Source organism: Chlorella variabilis (assembly GCF_000147415.1).
Source record: "Chlorella variabilis unplaced genomic scaffold CHLNCscaffold_6, whole genome shotgun sequence".
Lineage (NCBI taxonomy): Eukaryota > Viridiplantae > Chlorophyta > Trebouxiophyceae > Chlorellales > Chlorellaceae > Chlorella > Chlorella variabilis.
The window spans coordinates 525,013-536,235 of NW_005435082.1; the positions used below are offsets into that span (position 1 = coordinate 525,013).

General features: G+C 64.8%; 2 protein-coding genes across 2 annotated transcripts in view; one reads left to right on the plus strand and one right to left on the minus strand.

The window, feature by feature from the left end:
• Window positions 1-984: 984 nt before the first annotated feature.
• Window positions 985-2,291, minus strand: CHLNCDRAFT_51257 (hypothetical protein; the record flags this gene model as incomplete). The annotated part of the gene is made up of 3 exons (XM_005849222.1): window positions 985-1,103; window positions 1,341-1,489; window positions 2,242-2,291. 3 exons carry the CDS (start codon window positions 2,289-2,291, stop codon window positions 985-987), a joined length of 318 nt encoding a protein of 105 aa, XP_005849284.1.
• A 470-nt stretch (window positions 2,292-2,761) lies between these two features.
• CHLNCDRAFT_143584 (hypothetical protein) overlaps window positions 2,762-11,223 on the plus strand; it is a gene marked incomplete at both ends in the record, with an annotated part of 11,661 nt that continues 3,199 nt past the window's right edge. The window contains 26 exons of the mRNA XM_005849022.1: window positions 2,762-2,886; window positions 3,052-3,209; window positions 3,372-3,553; window positions 3,777-3,828; window positions 3,975-4,067; window positions 4,232-4,341; window positions 4,483-4,588; window positions 4,720-4,868; window positions 5,216-5,399; window positions 5,585-5,648; window positions 5,854-6,062; window positions 6,187-6,248; window positions 6,360-6,489; window positions 6,738-7,004; window positions 7,193-7,285; window positions 7,454-7,545; window positions 7,691-7,886; window positions 8,038-8,387; window positions 8,482-8,627; window positions 8,793-8,864; window positions 9,037-9,172; window positions 9,323-9,379; window positions 9,573-9,677; window positions 10,385-10,474; window positions 10,654-10,752; window positions 10,934-11,116. Of these exons, the coding sequence (XP_005849084.1) occupies window positions 2,762-2,886; window positions 3,052-3,209; window positions 3,372-3,553; window positions 3,777-3,828; window positions 3,975-4,067; window positions 4,232-4,341; window positions 4,483-4,588; window positions 4,720-4,868; window positions 5,216-5,399; window positions 5,585-5,648; window positions 5,854-6,062; window positions 6,187-6,248; window positions 6,360-6,489; window positions 6,738-7,004; window positions 7,193-7,285; window positions 7,454-7,545; window positions 7,691-7,886; window positions 8,038-8,387; window positions 8,482-8,627; window positions 8,793-8,864; window positions 9,037-9,172; window positions 9,323-9,379; window positions 9,573-9,677; window positions 10,385-10,474; window positions 10,654-10,752; window positions 10,934-11,116 (3,510 nt within the window). The remainder of the gene's footprint in view (window positions 2,887-3,051; window positions 3,210-3,371; window positions 3,554-3,776; window positions 3,829-3,974; window positions 4,068-4,231; window positions 4,342-4,482; window positions 4,589-4,719; window positions 4,869-5,215; window positions 5,400-5,584; window positions 5,649-5,853; window positions 6,063-6,186; window positions 6,249-6,359; window positions 6,490-6,737; window positions 7,005-7,192; window positions 7,286-7,453; window positions 7,546-7,690; window positions 7,887-8,037; window positions 8,388-8,481; window positions 8,628-8,792; window positions 8,865-9,036; window positions 9,173-9,322; window positions 9,380-9,572; window positions 9,678-10,384; window positions 10,475-10,653; window positions 10,753-10,933; window positions 11,117-11,223) is intronic.

Sequence of the window (11,223 nt, forward strand, 5' to 3'; positions counted from 1 at the left end):
ACGCGGTTCTGTTCAAGTCGCCAAGCGTGCAGCAGCGCCGAACCACGCTTCCCGGCCTCGGCGCATGCCTTCAGGGGCCCCCTATCGCTGGGCACACCCCTCCAACACTGAACATGCGCCCGGGGGGAGGGCGGCCCGGGCTGCCCAGGCCAAAGTGGGCCGCCCTCGAGCAAGAGGCGGCCGGTCTGTGTGCTGAATGAATCTAGTGGGGGGTACTGCACTTGGCGCGTCGGGCAGATCAAATAATGGTCTAAAGCTAGACGTTTGTTTATGGCCATGGTGCCTTCACCCCTTTCCCAGCTGCAGCACCACGGCTGGCCCCGCTGCATTCGAATGTGGCATTCGATAATCCCATGCTCCTGATGCGCCATTTGGGTGTAAAGGTAAAGGTAAAGGTAAAGGTGGGGAAGAGCCTCCACAGAGCATCCGCTTCACTGCTTCATCTAAAATTGCTCCACTGCTTCGTCCGTAAACACAAAAAGCAAAGCAAGCCTTTCACATTGCTCTGTCCGAACGACAAAGTCTGTGCTGCAAGCTTGTTCTTGCTGAAAACCAGACTGTAAGCCCACATAAGCAAGAGACATGTCTCGACTCTGTACAGACAGACAGACAGACAGACAACACAGTAAAGTATGCGCATGCAGCAGCCTGGCACATCCGCGGACGGTGGGAACTAACGAATGCCACGTGGACTTGCATGCTTGTACACATGTGTGGGCTTACAGTCTGTTTTCAGCAAGAACAAGCTTCAGCATAGACATTGTGGTCCGAACAACGCATGTGACAGGAGAGAAGCAGTAGAGCAACAAGCAGCACAGGCCAGCTGACAGCACATCGTGCGTTCAGTGTACACAGTGTACACATGTGTGAGCGGGCAGACATGTCCAGTAGTGCAGGTTGTGGACCATGGTGGTGCGGTAAGAGCAATGGGCACGGAAAATGCATGCGCAATGCATCCACGACAGACCGCCCCCTGACAGCTGCTCATCGTGGGTTCTTGGCCACCTCTACCAGCAGCCGGCGCCCATTCCAATCGGTGCCATCTAGCTTGCGCACCGCGCGATCCGCAGCCTCCACGGACTCCATGGCCACAAATCCAAAGCCTGCATGGCCATGGGCGCATGGGAGGGAGGGTGGCCCGTCAGCATGGTGATCCAAGAGGATGCATTGCGCACATGCGCATGCCAGGCTTGCTGGCTGTTGATGCCACCTAATATGACCTCATGCATGCCAACTACATGCCCTGGCAGCCGCACTCCCAGAACGCTGTCGCCATAGTGGTGGCATTGATATCGCCACAGCAGCCTGCAGCGCGGGCATGCTCCCGCGGCGCCGCTCACCGCGCGACTCCCCGGTGGCCGGGTGGCGCACGATGCGCACTTCCCGGACGGGGCCATACCGATCGAACTTGTCCACCACATCCCGCTCGGTCATCATGAATGGTATGCCCGCGATGAAAAGCTGCGTGCCGCGTGCCGGGGGCGACCGCCTGCAGGGTGCGGACACGGGGCAGGCGGGCCGTGTGTTTGGAGGGCGGCGCGGAAATGCTGGGAATGTGGACGAAAGGAGTCCCCCACGGGCCAGCCGGCATGCCGGCACGGAAAGCTGTGCTGTGCCGTGCAATATTGTGTGCTACGCAGCATCAGAACATGAAATGGCAGCATTATGGGCGGAGCAGGGCGGGAGCAGACAAGCGTGCCTGCGTGGTGGCGAGTCGCGCCGGCTGTAGCGGTCGCGCGAGCGGCTGCGTGAGCGGCGGTAGCGATCCCGAGAGGGGCTGCGCCGCCTGCAGCAGCATGGCGGCAGGTGCAGCAATCAGACCAGGCAACGTTTGCACACAGCACCAGCCTGCGCCTGCCACAGGCATCCGGCAGCAGCGCCAGTGCTTGCCTGGGCGCATCGCGGGAGCGGCTCCTGCTAGCTGCCCTGCGCCTGACGGGGCTCCTGCTGGCTGCCCTGCGCCTGACGGGGCTTCTGCTGCGCCTGGGGCTGGGGCGGCGCTGCCGGCTCCTGCTCCTGCTACGGCGTCGCGGGCTCCTGCTTTTGCTCTTGCTTCTGCTCCTGCTCCTGCGGCGCTCCCTGCTCGGGCTGCGTCGTCCCGCCTCGCCGCCACCGCTGCCGCCGCCGCCGGGGGAGCGGGAGCGGCTCTGCAACGTCGATTGCAATGAATTCAGTCTGCCAATTGGCATTCTGCGATGCACAGAGATGGCCAGCACGAGTTTGCAAGCATGCGCCCCTCACCATGTCCCCGCCGTTGGCAGCGTGGGCCTCCTCCATGGGGGCGTCGTCATCTTGCTGATGATGATCCGACATCTCCTGTGCTCTCCCGCTCTGCCTGCGCTCCTCTTGCCAAAGCAAACCAGCAATCAGGCCCGATGGAGAGACTCCCTGCGTGATAAAAGCTGCGTGCCAGCGATGGGAGTCAGAATTGCTGCCCGCACGAAGGATAGCGACAACAACGGGGCAGGGGCCAGGTACAGGTGGCACGACAATTCCAGCACCGCCTCTTTGGTCATCTATTTCATCACTTTGCCGTTGTATCGATCCCTGTTTGACTGCCGAAGAGTTTACAGCACCTGGGAGGCAGCCTCTCTCCCTCCCCTCCAAGCCCTGCCTCACACAGCCTGCCTCCCCCGCTCCTCGGTTGCTGCACACCTGCTGGACGCCCCTTGGCCGCCGTTGGGCCCTGGCGACGGTGGTGGCCGGGTGGTAGGTGGCGGCGGCAGCGGTAGTGGCGGCGCGCATAACCGAGCCAAGCTCAATGCCGGAGCCGGCGCGTGGCCGCGGGGCGGTGGCCCTGGAGATAGATGAGTCTGAGGAGTTTGAGGACATCACTGTGCTGCTGGAGGCGGAGCAGCGCCAGCTGCAGCACAGCTGGTGGGCCCGGTGAGCCGCCGCTCTGGGCCCGGGCTAGCCCGCCGCCGCCGCTGCATCCCGCCTCGGGATTTGGCTGGCTCTCTCTTTGCGCCAGCCGCTGAGGTGTGATGCATATGACCAGGAGCAGCTCCTCCGGCCTCCTCAAGGCTGCTTGCTCTGCTACTGGTGTTGCAGGCTGAAGAGCCGCCTTCCGGCGTGGATGCGGCCCGGGGGGCAGCAGCAGTATCGCTTCCACCGCCTTGTCGAGGAGGAGGAGGGGCCAGACATCGACGCCGCCGCAGCGCCAGGCGACGGCAGCAGCAAAGCAGCCGGCAGCTGGCGCCGGCCGGCAGGTGCGCGGCCGTGCGCCTGCGTCGCCGGCAGGCACGCAGGGCGGCCTGGGCGCTCGCGCATGCCTTGGGCCCTGTGGCATGCGGGGCGCAGGCCCTGCCCGCTGCCCAGAGAGGCGCCTGCACCGAGCGTCGTCCTCCCTCCCCTGCCACTGGTGCCCGCAGGCCGCTGGTGCCCCGAGGAGGCTGCGGGCCTCCTGTCTCGCCTCTCCTTTGCTTACGTGGGCGGCCTCATCCACCTGGGATACCGCAAAACCCTGAACCAGCAAGACCTATGGGATGTGGCGCCCTGCGACGCAGCCCACCCCGTCGCCGACTCCTTCCTCTGGCACCTCAGCGCGGCCGAGGTGCGGCGCATTTGGGTTGCTGCTGGGCTGCGCTGCTGCCGGCCTGCTTGCGCGCCTGCCTGCCTGCCTGCTTGCCTGGCGGTCTGGACGGCTGGCTGGCATGCCAGCCTGCGCAGGACATGTATAAGAGACGTGTAGCTGGCTGGCTGCCTGCCTGCTTTTGGACGGTGTTTGCTGCAGCACATCCAGTGCCCTCCATTGCTGTTGCTGGCTTGCTCTGCAGGGGGTGGTGTGGCGAGCCATGTGGCGGGCGCACGGCCGCAAGTTCATCATTGGTGAGAGGGATTCGGCAGCATGGGCAGGCAGGGCAGCGCCGTTAGCAGGGCGGCGCCCATTCCCTCCTGACAGTGTCCAGTCCCCACCTCGTGCCCTGTTTGCCTAACTGCCACCTCGTGCCCTGCCTGGCGACTCGTGGGTGCAGCCGGGGTGGTGAAGCTGGCTCACGATTGTGTGATGTTCCTGGGCCCCTTCCTGCTGGAGGTCCTGCTCAAGCACCTGCAGGCGGGCGGCTCAGGTGAGGACGCACGCTTCCGCTTGCTGCCCACCCATACACGCCTGCCCCGCACCGATGTTAACCCTAAACCCCAAGATGCCACACCCCTTCCGCCCCCTCCACGCTACACCCCGGGCGCCGCCCATCAGCCACCCACTCCGCTGCCCCTCTGCTCCCTGCCACAGCCTGGGTGGGCCTGGGCCTGGCGTCTGCGCTGGCGGGGGCGAGCGTGGTGGAGACCATCACAGTCAACCTGTACTTCCACCAGCTCTTCCGCATCTGCCTGCACCTCAAGGTGGGGCCACTTTCCTTGGTCTGGATGCCCCTGACCCGCGTGTGCGTGTGTGCGTGTATATGGAGCCTGCACGCCGTCGCCATGCTTGGATGCCCGCCGCTGGCCGACTGTATGCGTGTGCCGCCCCGTACCGTACCGCAGATTGCGCTGGTGGACATGCTGTACCGCAAGAGCCTGCGCATCAGCGCCGCCGCCAAGGGCGAGCTCGGCGCCGGCAAGATTGTCAACCTGCAGAGCAACGACGCAGGTGGGCGGGGCGGTTGGGGGCACACCAACGTGGGACTTGTCGATGCGGTGGGCAGAGGGCGGTATGCGTAGATATTCGCTGCCGCTCCAAGCTGTGTCAAGCTGCGCCGCGCTGTGCCCCGCTGTGTGCAGCCAAGCTGTGGGCCATCCCTCAGTACCTGCACATGATCTGGTGCGTTGGGCTGGGGAGCCGCCTGTGCCTGTACCTGCACCTGCACAGCGACCGCTGTCGAAGCTTGCTTGCCTGCGTCGGCTGCTTAGGGGTTGTGGCAGACCTTCAAGTCCGCCGCACTCACTGTGCGCTGCCTACCTACTCACTCACTCGCCACTCGCTGCTGCCGCAGGTCGGGACCGTTCCAGGCAAGGCCGCTGCTGCTGCCCCTGCATGCAAATTTGCGCAAATGCACCTCGCCTCTGCCTTGTGGAGCCCATCTGCTGGCCTTCCACCTGTCACACCGTGCTGTGCACGTCAGGCCACCTGCTTCACTGCCTCGCTTTGGTGCTGTGGCGGTGGGGGAGATCTCCCTCACCATCGCAGCATGTAGTGCTGCCTATCCACACACCTTGCAAACACAAACTAATCCCAAACTAATCCCAGTACTGCCCCGGCTCCCCCCTCCTCCTGCAGATCCTGGTTGTGATGGGCCTGCTGGTGCGCGTCATCCACCTGCTGCCCGCCCTGGCGGGGCTGGGCGTGTGCGTGGCGCTCATCCCGCTGTCGGCGCTGGTGGGGCGCCAGCTGGGCGCCATCCGCCGCCGCCTGGTGGCACACACCGACTCCCGGGTGAAGCTCTGCACCGAGATCATCACGGGTGGGTGGCTTGGGTGGCCGCTGGGGCCCAGGGCAGGGCAGCTGTGTTGGGGCTTGGATTGGAGCAGCTGTCATCCTTTCTAGACTTGGTTCCAGCCCCACCCACCCCACACACCAACACACACACACCAACACACACAAACCTTCACATCGCCCGCGCACTGGTGGCCACCACCTCTGCCGCAGGAATCAAGGCCATCAAGCTGTACGCCTGGGAGCAGCCCTATGTGGAGCGCATCACCGCGCTGAGGTGGGCCCAGCAGCCGCAAGCCAGGGCTTGCGCTGCCCGTCCTCGCTCTGCCGCCCGCCTGCTCTTCCTGCATGACGCATCGCCGAGGCCGGCACAGTGTTCGACGCGCATGCCGGGGCCGCCTGCCTGGTTCGAAACACCAAGTCTCCGTGCACGTGGCCACCGCCGCGTCTGCTGCTTGCCGTGCCTGCCGCTGCTGGTGCAGGGAGCAGGAGCTTCGCGAGATCCGCAAGGCCAACCTGCTGTCCACAGTCAACAACCTAGTGTTTGGCGGCGGGCCCATCCTCATCTCCCTGGCCGCCTTCATGACGTACTCGGCTCTGGGGTACCCGCTCACCGCCGCCGTCGCCTTCCCGGCACTCTCTCTCTTCAACCTGCTGCGTTTCCCAGTCATGATGTTTCCGCAGCAGGCAAGTGGGATGGCAGGGTATGGGTGGGCCGGGCAGGTGGGTGGGAGGGGTGGAAAACTGGTCCCAGTGTGCCTCCACATACTGCCCTCCCCCACCTCCATTCGCTGCCGCCCCCACCACCCGCTCAGCGCAGATCATGAACCTCATCAACGGCAAGGTGGCGCTGGATCGCATACAGACCTTCATGCGGGTGGGGAGTGCCTCGGCCTGCTGCCTGGCTCGCAGCCAGTTGTTTACGAAATATTACAGTGTCTGGAAGGGGGAGGTTTCAAATGCGGTGTGCTTCTGACTGTGGCTGCAGGCTGACGAGATGCAGCAGGCGGCGCCGCAGCCTCCTGGGCTGGCGGGGCAGCCAGTCATTGAGGTGGTGCGGGGCAGCTTCAGCTGGAAGCGCGACGCCGAGCCTTTGCTGCGCGACATCAGCCTGGCAGGTTTGTCTGTGGAGGGGTATCTCCTTGTCTCTCGGATACCTAGGCTAGGGTTCTCAGATACCTAGGCTAGGGTCCTGTGTGGTGCGGTGCCGGCTGTGGTCTGGCCTGACGCTGGCTCCTGGGCTGGAGGTTCCCGTACGATGTGCACCCCGGCATCCGGTTGCTTTGCCAATTAACTGAAAGTTGACCTGCATCCGACATGGGGTGAACCCTGTCTCCCACCCTCCCTGGTGCCTAACCCCCTGCAGTGCCCCACGGCGCTCTGGTCATCGTGGTGGGCTCAGTGGGCTCCGGCAAGAGCAGCCTGCTGGCGGCGCTGCTGGGGGAGATGGTGGTGGCGGTGGGTGGTACCGTGATGGTGCGTGGCACCGTGGCGTACACGCAGCAGGATCCCTGGATACAGAATGCGACCGTACGGGACAATATCCTCATGGGAGCACCGCTGGAAGAAAGCAGGTACCGCCATGTGCTGGAGGCCTGCGCTCTGCGGCCGGACCTCGAAATGCTCGCGGCGGGTGAGGCGGGGCGGTTGGTAGAGCGTGATTGGAGGGGCGGTGATGGGCGTGGATTGATTCGTATGGTATGCGGGACAGTGTGGCTGCTGGGCAATGCTTGCAGTATTCGCCTTTGCGCCTGCCACTGTGTTGATAGCCTGATATGCCGGCCTCATGGAGTGGTGCTGACGTGCGCTGCTGAGCTGCAGGGGACGAGACTGAGATTGGGGAGAAGGGCGTGAACCTGAGCGGCGGGCAGAGGCACCGCGTTGCGTTGGCTCGAGCCTGCTACGCCTCCGCGGGTGGGTGCCAGTGGCTTCCTGCATGCCTGCTGTTTCGGAGGGCTGCAGCTGTGGTTCTTCCATCGTCTAGATGCCCTGTTGGCCAGTTGATGAAATCCAGTCCTGACATGCCGTGAATCCACAGCAAATTGTTCCTCCGACTGTCCCTGAATGCCTCACGTACCGCAGATGTGTACCTGCTGGACGACCCGCTGTCTGCTGTGGATGCCCATGTCGGCCGCCACCTCTTCGACCGCTGCATCTGCGGCCTGCTGGTCCAGGTGGGGATGCGGCCACGCTTCGCACCGTGGCATGCACATCAGGGCACGTTACTGGTCGGGCATGGCATTGCCCTCGGCCGCTTGAACCTGCGGAAAGTGGCTCCAGGGGCGATTGGCGTACTGGTGCGTCACCATTGTACTGCAGGCCACGCGGGTATTGGTCACCCACCAGCTGCAGTACCTGCCAGCTGCCGACCGGGTGCTGGTACTGCGGGACGGCCGCCTGGCGGAGCAGGGCAGCTACCAGGAGCTGGTGGCTCGAGGCGTCGACTTCCACCAGTTCCAGCACAGCGCCGAGGGCGAAGGCGAGGGCGCGGCGGACGGCGAGGGAGACAGCGCAGGTGCGTGGCTGGCTGGCTGCCTTGCCATGTGCCTGCAGCTGGCGCACAGAGGGATGCGCCAGTCTGCTCCAGGACTCTGCTTAGCAGCTGTGGTTGAGCGACCATAAGGCGCAGAAGACTGAAGTGGGTTTGGCTGGATGTTGGGCTGCAGAGGAGCACGAGGTTCGCCGGGCTAACGGCAGCAGCGCCCCGGCGGTGCTGCGTGAGGGCAGCACGAGGGATAGTGCCATCGAGCTGCAAGTGCGGGAGCAGCAGGCCGAGCAGGGGGCCGAGGCATCTGCTGCAGCAGAAGCCAGCGCCAGCCTGTGTGGGGCAGTGGAAAGCGGGGCTGTGTTCACAGACGTGCCGCTTCTGGACGCGCCTGCCGATGCTGGCAGCAGCGCAGGGCCAGGCAGCGCGCCTGCAGGAGGCCCAGCAGAGGGCAGCAGCCAGCTGGAAGGAGAGACAGGGCAAGACGGGACGGTGGCGGTCCACTCCCCTAATGGCAGCAGCCAGTTCAAGGTGCGGTGCTGCTTCTGCATTTACCAGTGCATTGTATGCCGGGCATGGCTGTACCGCTGTGAACTGCATGGTTACCACTTTGTATTGCCTGCAGTACGTGCCCAAGCCTGTTCCCGTCATGGCCCCCACCCGCAAGGACCTGATCGCACCGCCCCAGCCGCCAGGCCGCCCTGCTACACCTGCCAGCGGCAAGCTCACCAAGGCCGAGGAGCGGGCTGTGGGGCGGGTGGACCGCGCCGTGTACGGCGCATACTTCAGGCAAGGCGGCAGGGGCTAGCAGGGGGGGTGCCTGTGGCTCCATGGTTGGCTTTTGGGTGGCTGCGGAAGTCTGCGTCCCCTGCCGCGCCCACACCAGAATCCTAAAGGATTTATGTGCCGTGCGCCGTGTTCCCTGCCATGCCGCAGGTCGTGGAGCCCCTTCTTCCTGATCCCCATCGTGGTGCTGACGCTGGGCATCACGGAGCGCGGCCTGCAGGCGTGAGTGTGCATACGCTTGGACGCGGAAGGCTGGGCAGTAGCACTCCCGGGCACTCCCGGAGCAACAGCATGCTGCGCACCTGAACCGGCACGCTCCTCTCCTTCTGGGGCGTTTGGACAGCCGGCCTCATGCTGCGGGCCTTGCGCCTGCTGCCCCCTCCCGCGCGTGCAGCGGCCAGAACTGGTGGCTGTCGGTGTGGAGCGAGGCGACGGCGGCCGCCGCGGCGGCCGACCCGCCCCAGGGCCTCAACACCACCTTCTACATGATGCTGTACTTTGGGCTGGGCTTCTCCTCGCTGGCCTTCCAGGTGCCTGGCTGCCTGGCTGCCTGCCTGCCTGCCTACCTATCATTGATGGCATTGGCAGCTACCCCCTGTGGTGGATGACAGCCTGCCCTCCCTCCTGCCTCCCAGCATCCAACCCATCCTCACCTGTCGAGACCTTGCCACCCCCTGCAGATCGTCAAGGCAGTCATGCTGGTGCTGGGCAGCGTCAGCGCTGCCCGTGTGCTGCAGGTGAGGCGCAGGAGGTGCAGCCCGGGGGCGGAGGGAGGGAGCGGGGCTGGTGCCAAGGCACGCGGCTGGAGCTGCTGGTTCTGTCGGTCGGTTGCCTGGGCATCAGGTAGCACAGTCGCACCCTGCTGCTCAGCCTGTGCCAAGCCTGCTTTGATATTGCTTGTTGTGCTTTACATCTGCGCCCCGCCACCAGGAGCGGCTGCTGTCCTGCGTGGTGCGCCTGCCCATGGGCTTCTTCGACAGCCAGCCCACCGGCCGCCTGCTCAACCGCTTCACAAAGGACACGGGTGTGTCGTCGGTGCGGCTGCATATGATGCGTGGCATGGTGGCAGGTTACCACTCCCTGGATGCCAGCGTGATGCTGGGGAGATGGACGGGCACAGCTTCCCCATGCCGACCTTCCTTGCTGGACCTTCCTTGGCCAACCCCTGGGCCCCTCACATCCAACTCCTGTCCTGCTCCGCCAATCCCACAGAGGCGGTGGATGTGGCGCTGCAAGGAAGCGTCCAGTCCTTCCTGAATTGCTCCGTCAGGCAAGCACGCCCCTGCAGCCCCCGCAGCCTGCCCCTGTTGCTGTGTACACATGTGAATGCATCGCAGCGATGCCCTGCGCTCACAAGAAGGCACTGTGCTTTCTCACCGACAGCGAGGACCAAATAAAGCATCGGGCGCTGTTGTTCCGCCTGCTGCAGCGTGCTGTGGTCGCTGGTGGTGGTGGTGGCGGTGTCGCCCGGTATCCTGGCAGCCATCTTCCCCCTCTCCCTCTCTTATTACTTCATCCAGGCAAGCAGTGCAGGCGCAGGCAGCTACCAGGCAGCCTGCAGCAGGCTTGGGCAGCGTGGCGCCAGCGCTGCTAGCGCCGTCCTACCTGCCTTGTGTGGGCGTACATTCTGATGTCAGCAAGAGCAAGCTTGCAGCACAGACCTCTTCTGTAGTCCCGGCGCTCCACACCGTGACGCACACCCCACCGCCCTACCCTGCTCCCTACCCTACCACCGCCTGCAGACCCGCTACATTCGCTCCTCCCGCGAGATCAAGCGCCTCGACAGCCTGGCCCTGTCCCCCATCTTTGGGCACTTTGGGGAGACGCTGCAGGTGCGCTGGCTCTGGTGCCCTGGTGCATGGCATCCCTCCAGCTAGACAAAAGAAGTTGCCCAGTTGATCACGACCGGGACTCATCATCAGGGGCAGTTGTGAAGGGAGCAGGTGTCCATACAGAGGGCTTGGTGAGGCATGCCCACTCCGGGATACCCTTGCATAATGTGGTACTGCAGGGCCTGGCCACCGTGCGCGCCTTCCGCCAGCAGGAGGCCTTTGAGGCGCGCAACTCGCGGCTGATGGATGAGAGCAACCGCGCCTACTGGCCCGCGCAGGTGGGCGAGCTCAAGGGCGGCGCCTGGCTGGCACTGCGCCGGCGCCTGAGACAGCACTGCCAGCGCTGGCGGCACCTCTCCGCGGTGTGTCCAGCTTCCCAGCGGACTTGAACACTCGGCTGCCCTCACTCCCGGTGACCTTTCACCTGCCCGCCCGCCTGCCCGCGCTGCCCGCCCGCAGTGCATCAACCGCTGGCTGTCTGTGCGCCTGGAGCTGCTGGGCATCTCTGTGGTATTTGGCGCGGCGGTGCTGGTGGCGGTGGCGGCGCCGCGCAACGCGGGCCTCGCCGGCCTCGCCCTCACCTCCGCCCTCAACCTCACGGGCCTCATGAACTGGATGGTGCGGCAGACGACGGAGCTGGAGGTGAGGCTTGGCGGGCGGTACGCCGGCGGTACCGGCGTCAGGCGTCCGTGTGAGAATGAGAACAGGGCTCCTTGGCAGGCCTCATCTTGTGAGGAAGGGACCGCGCC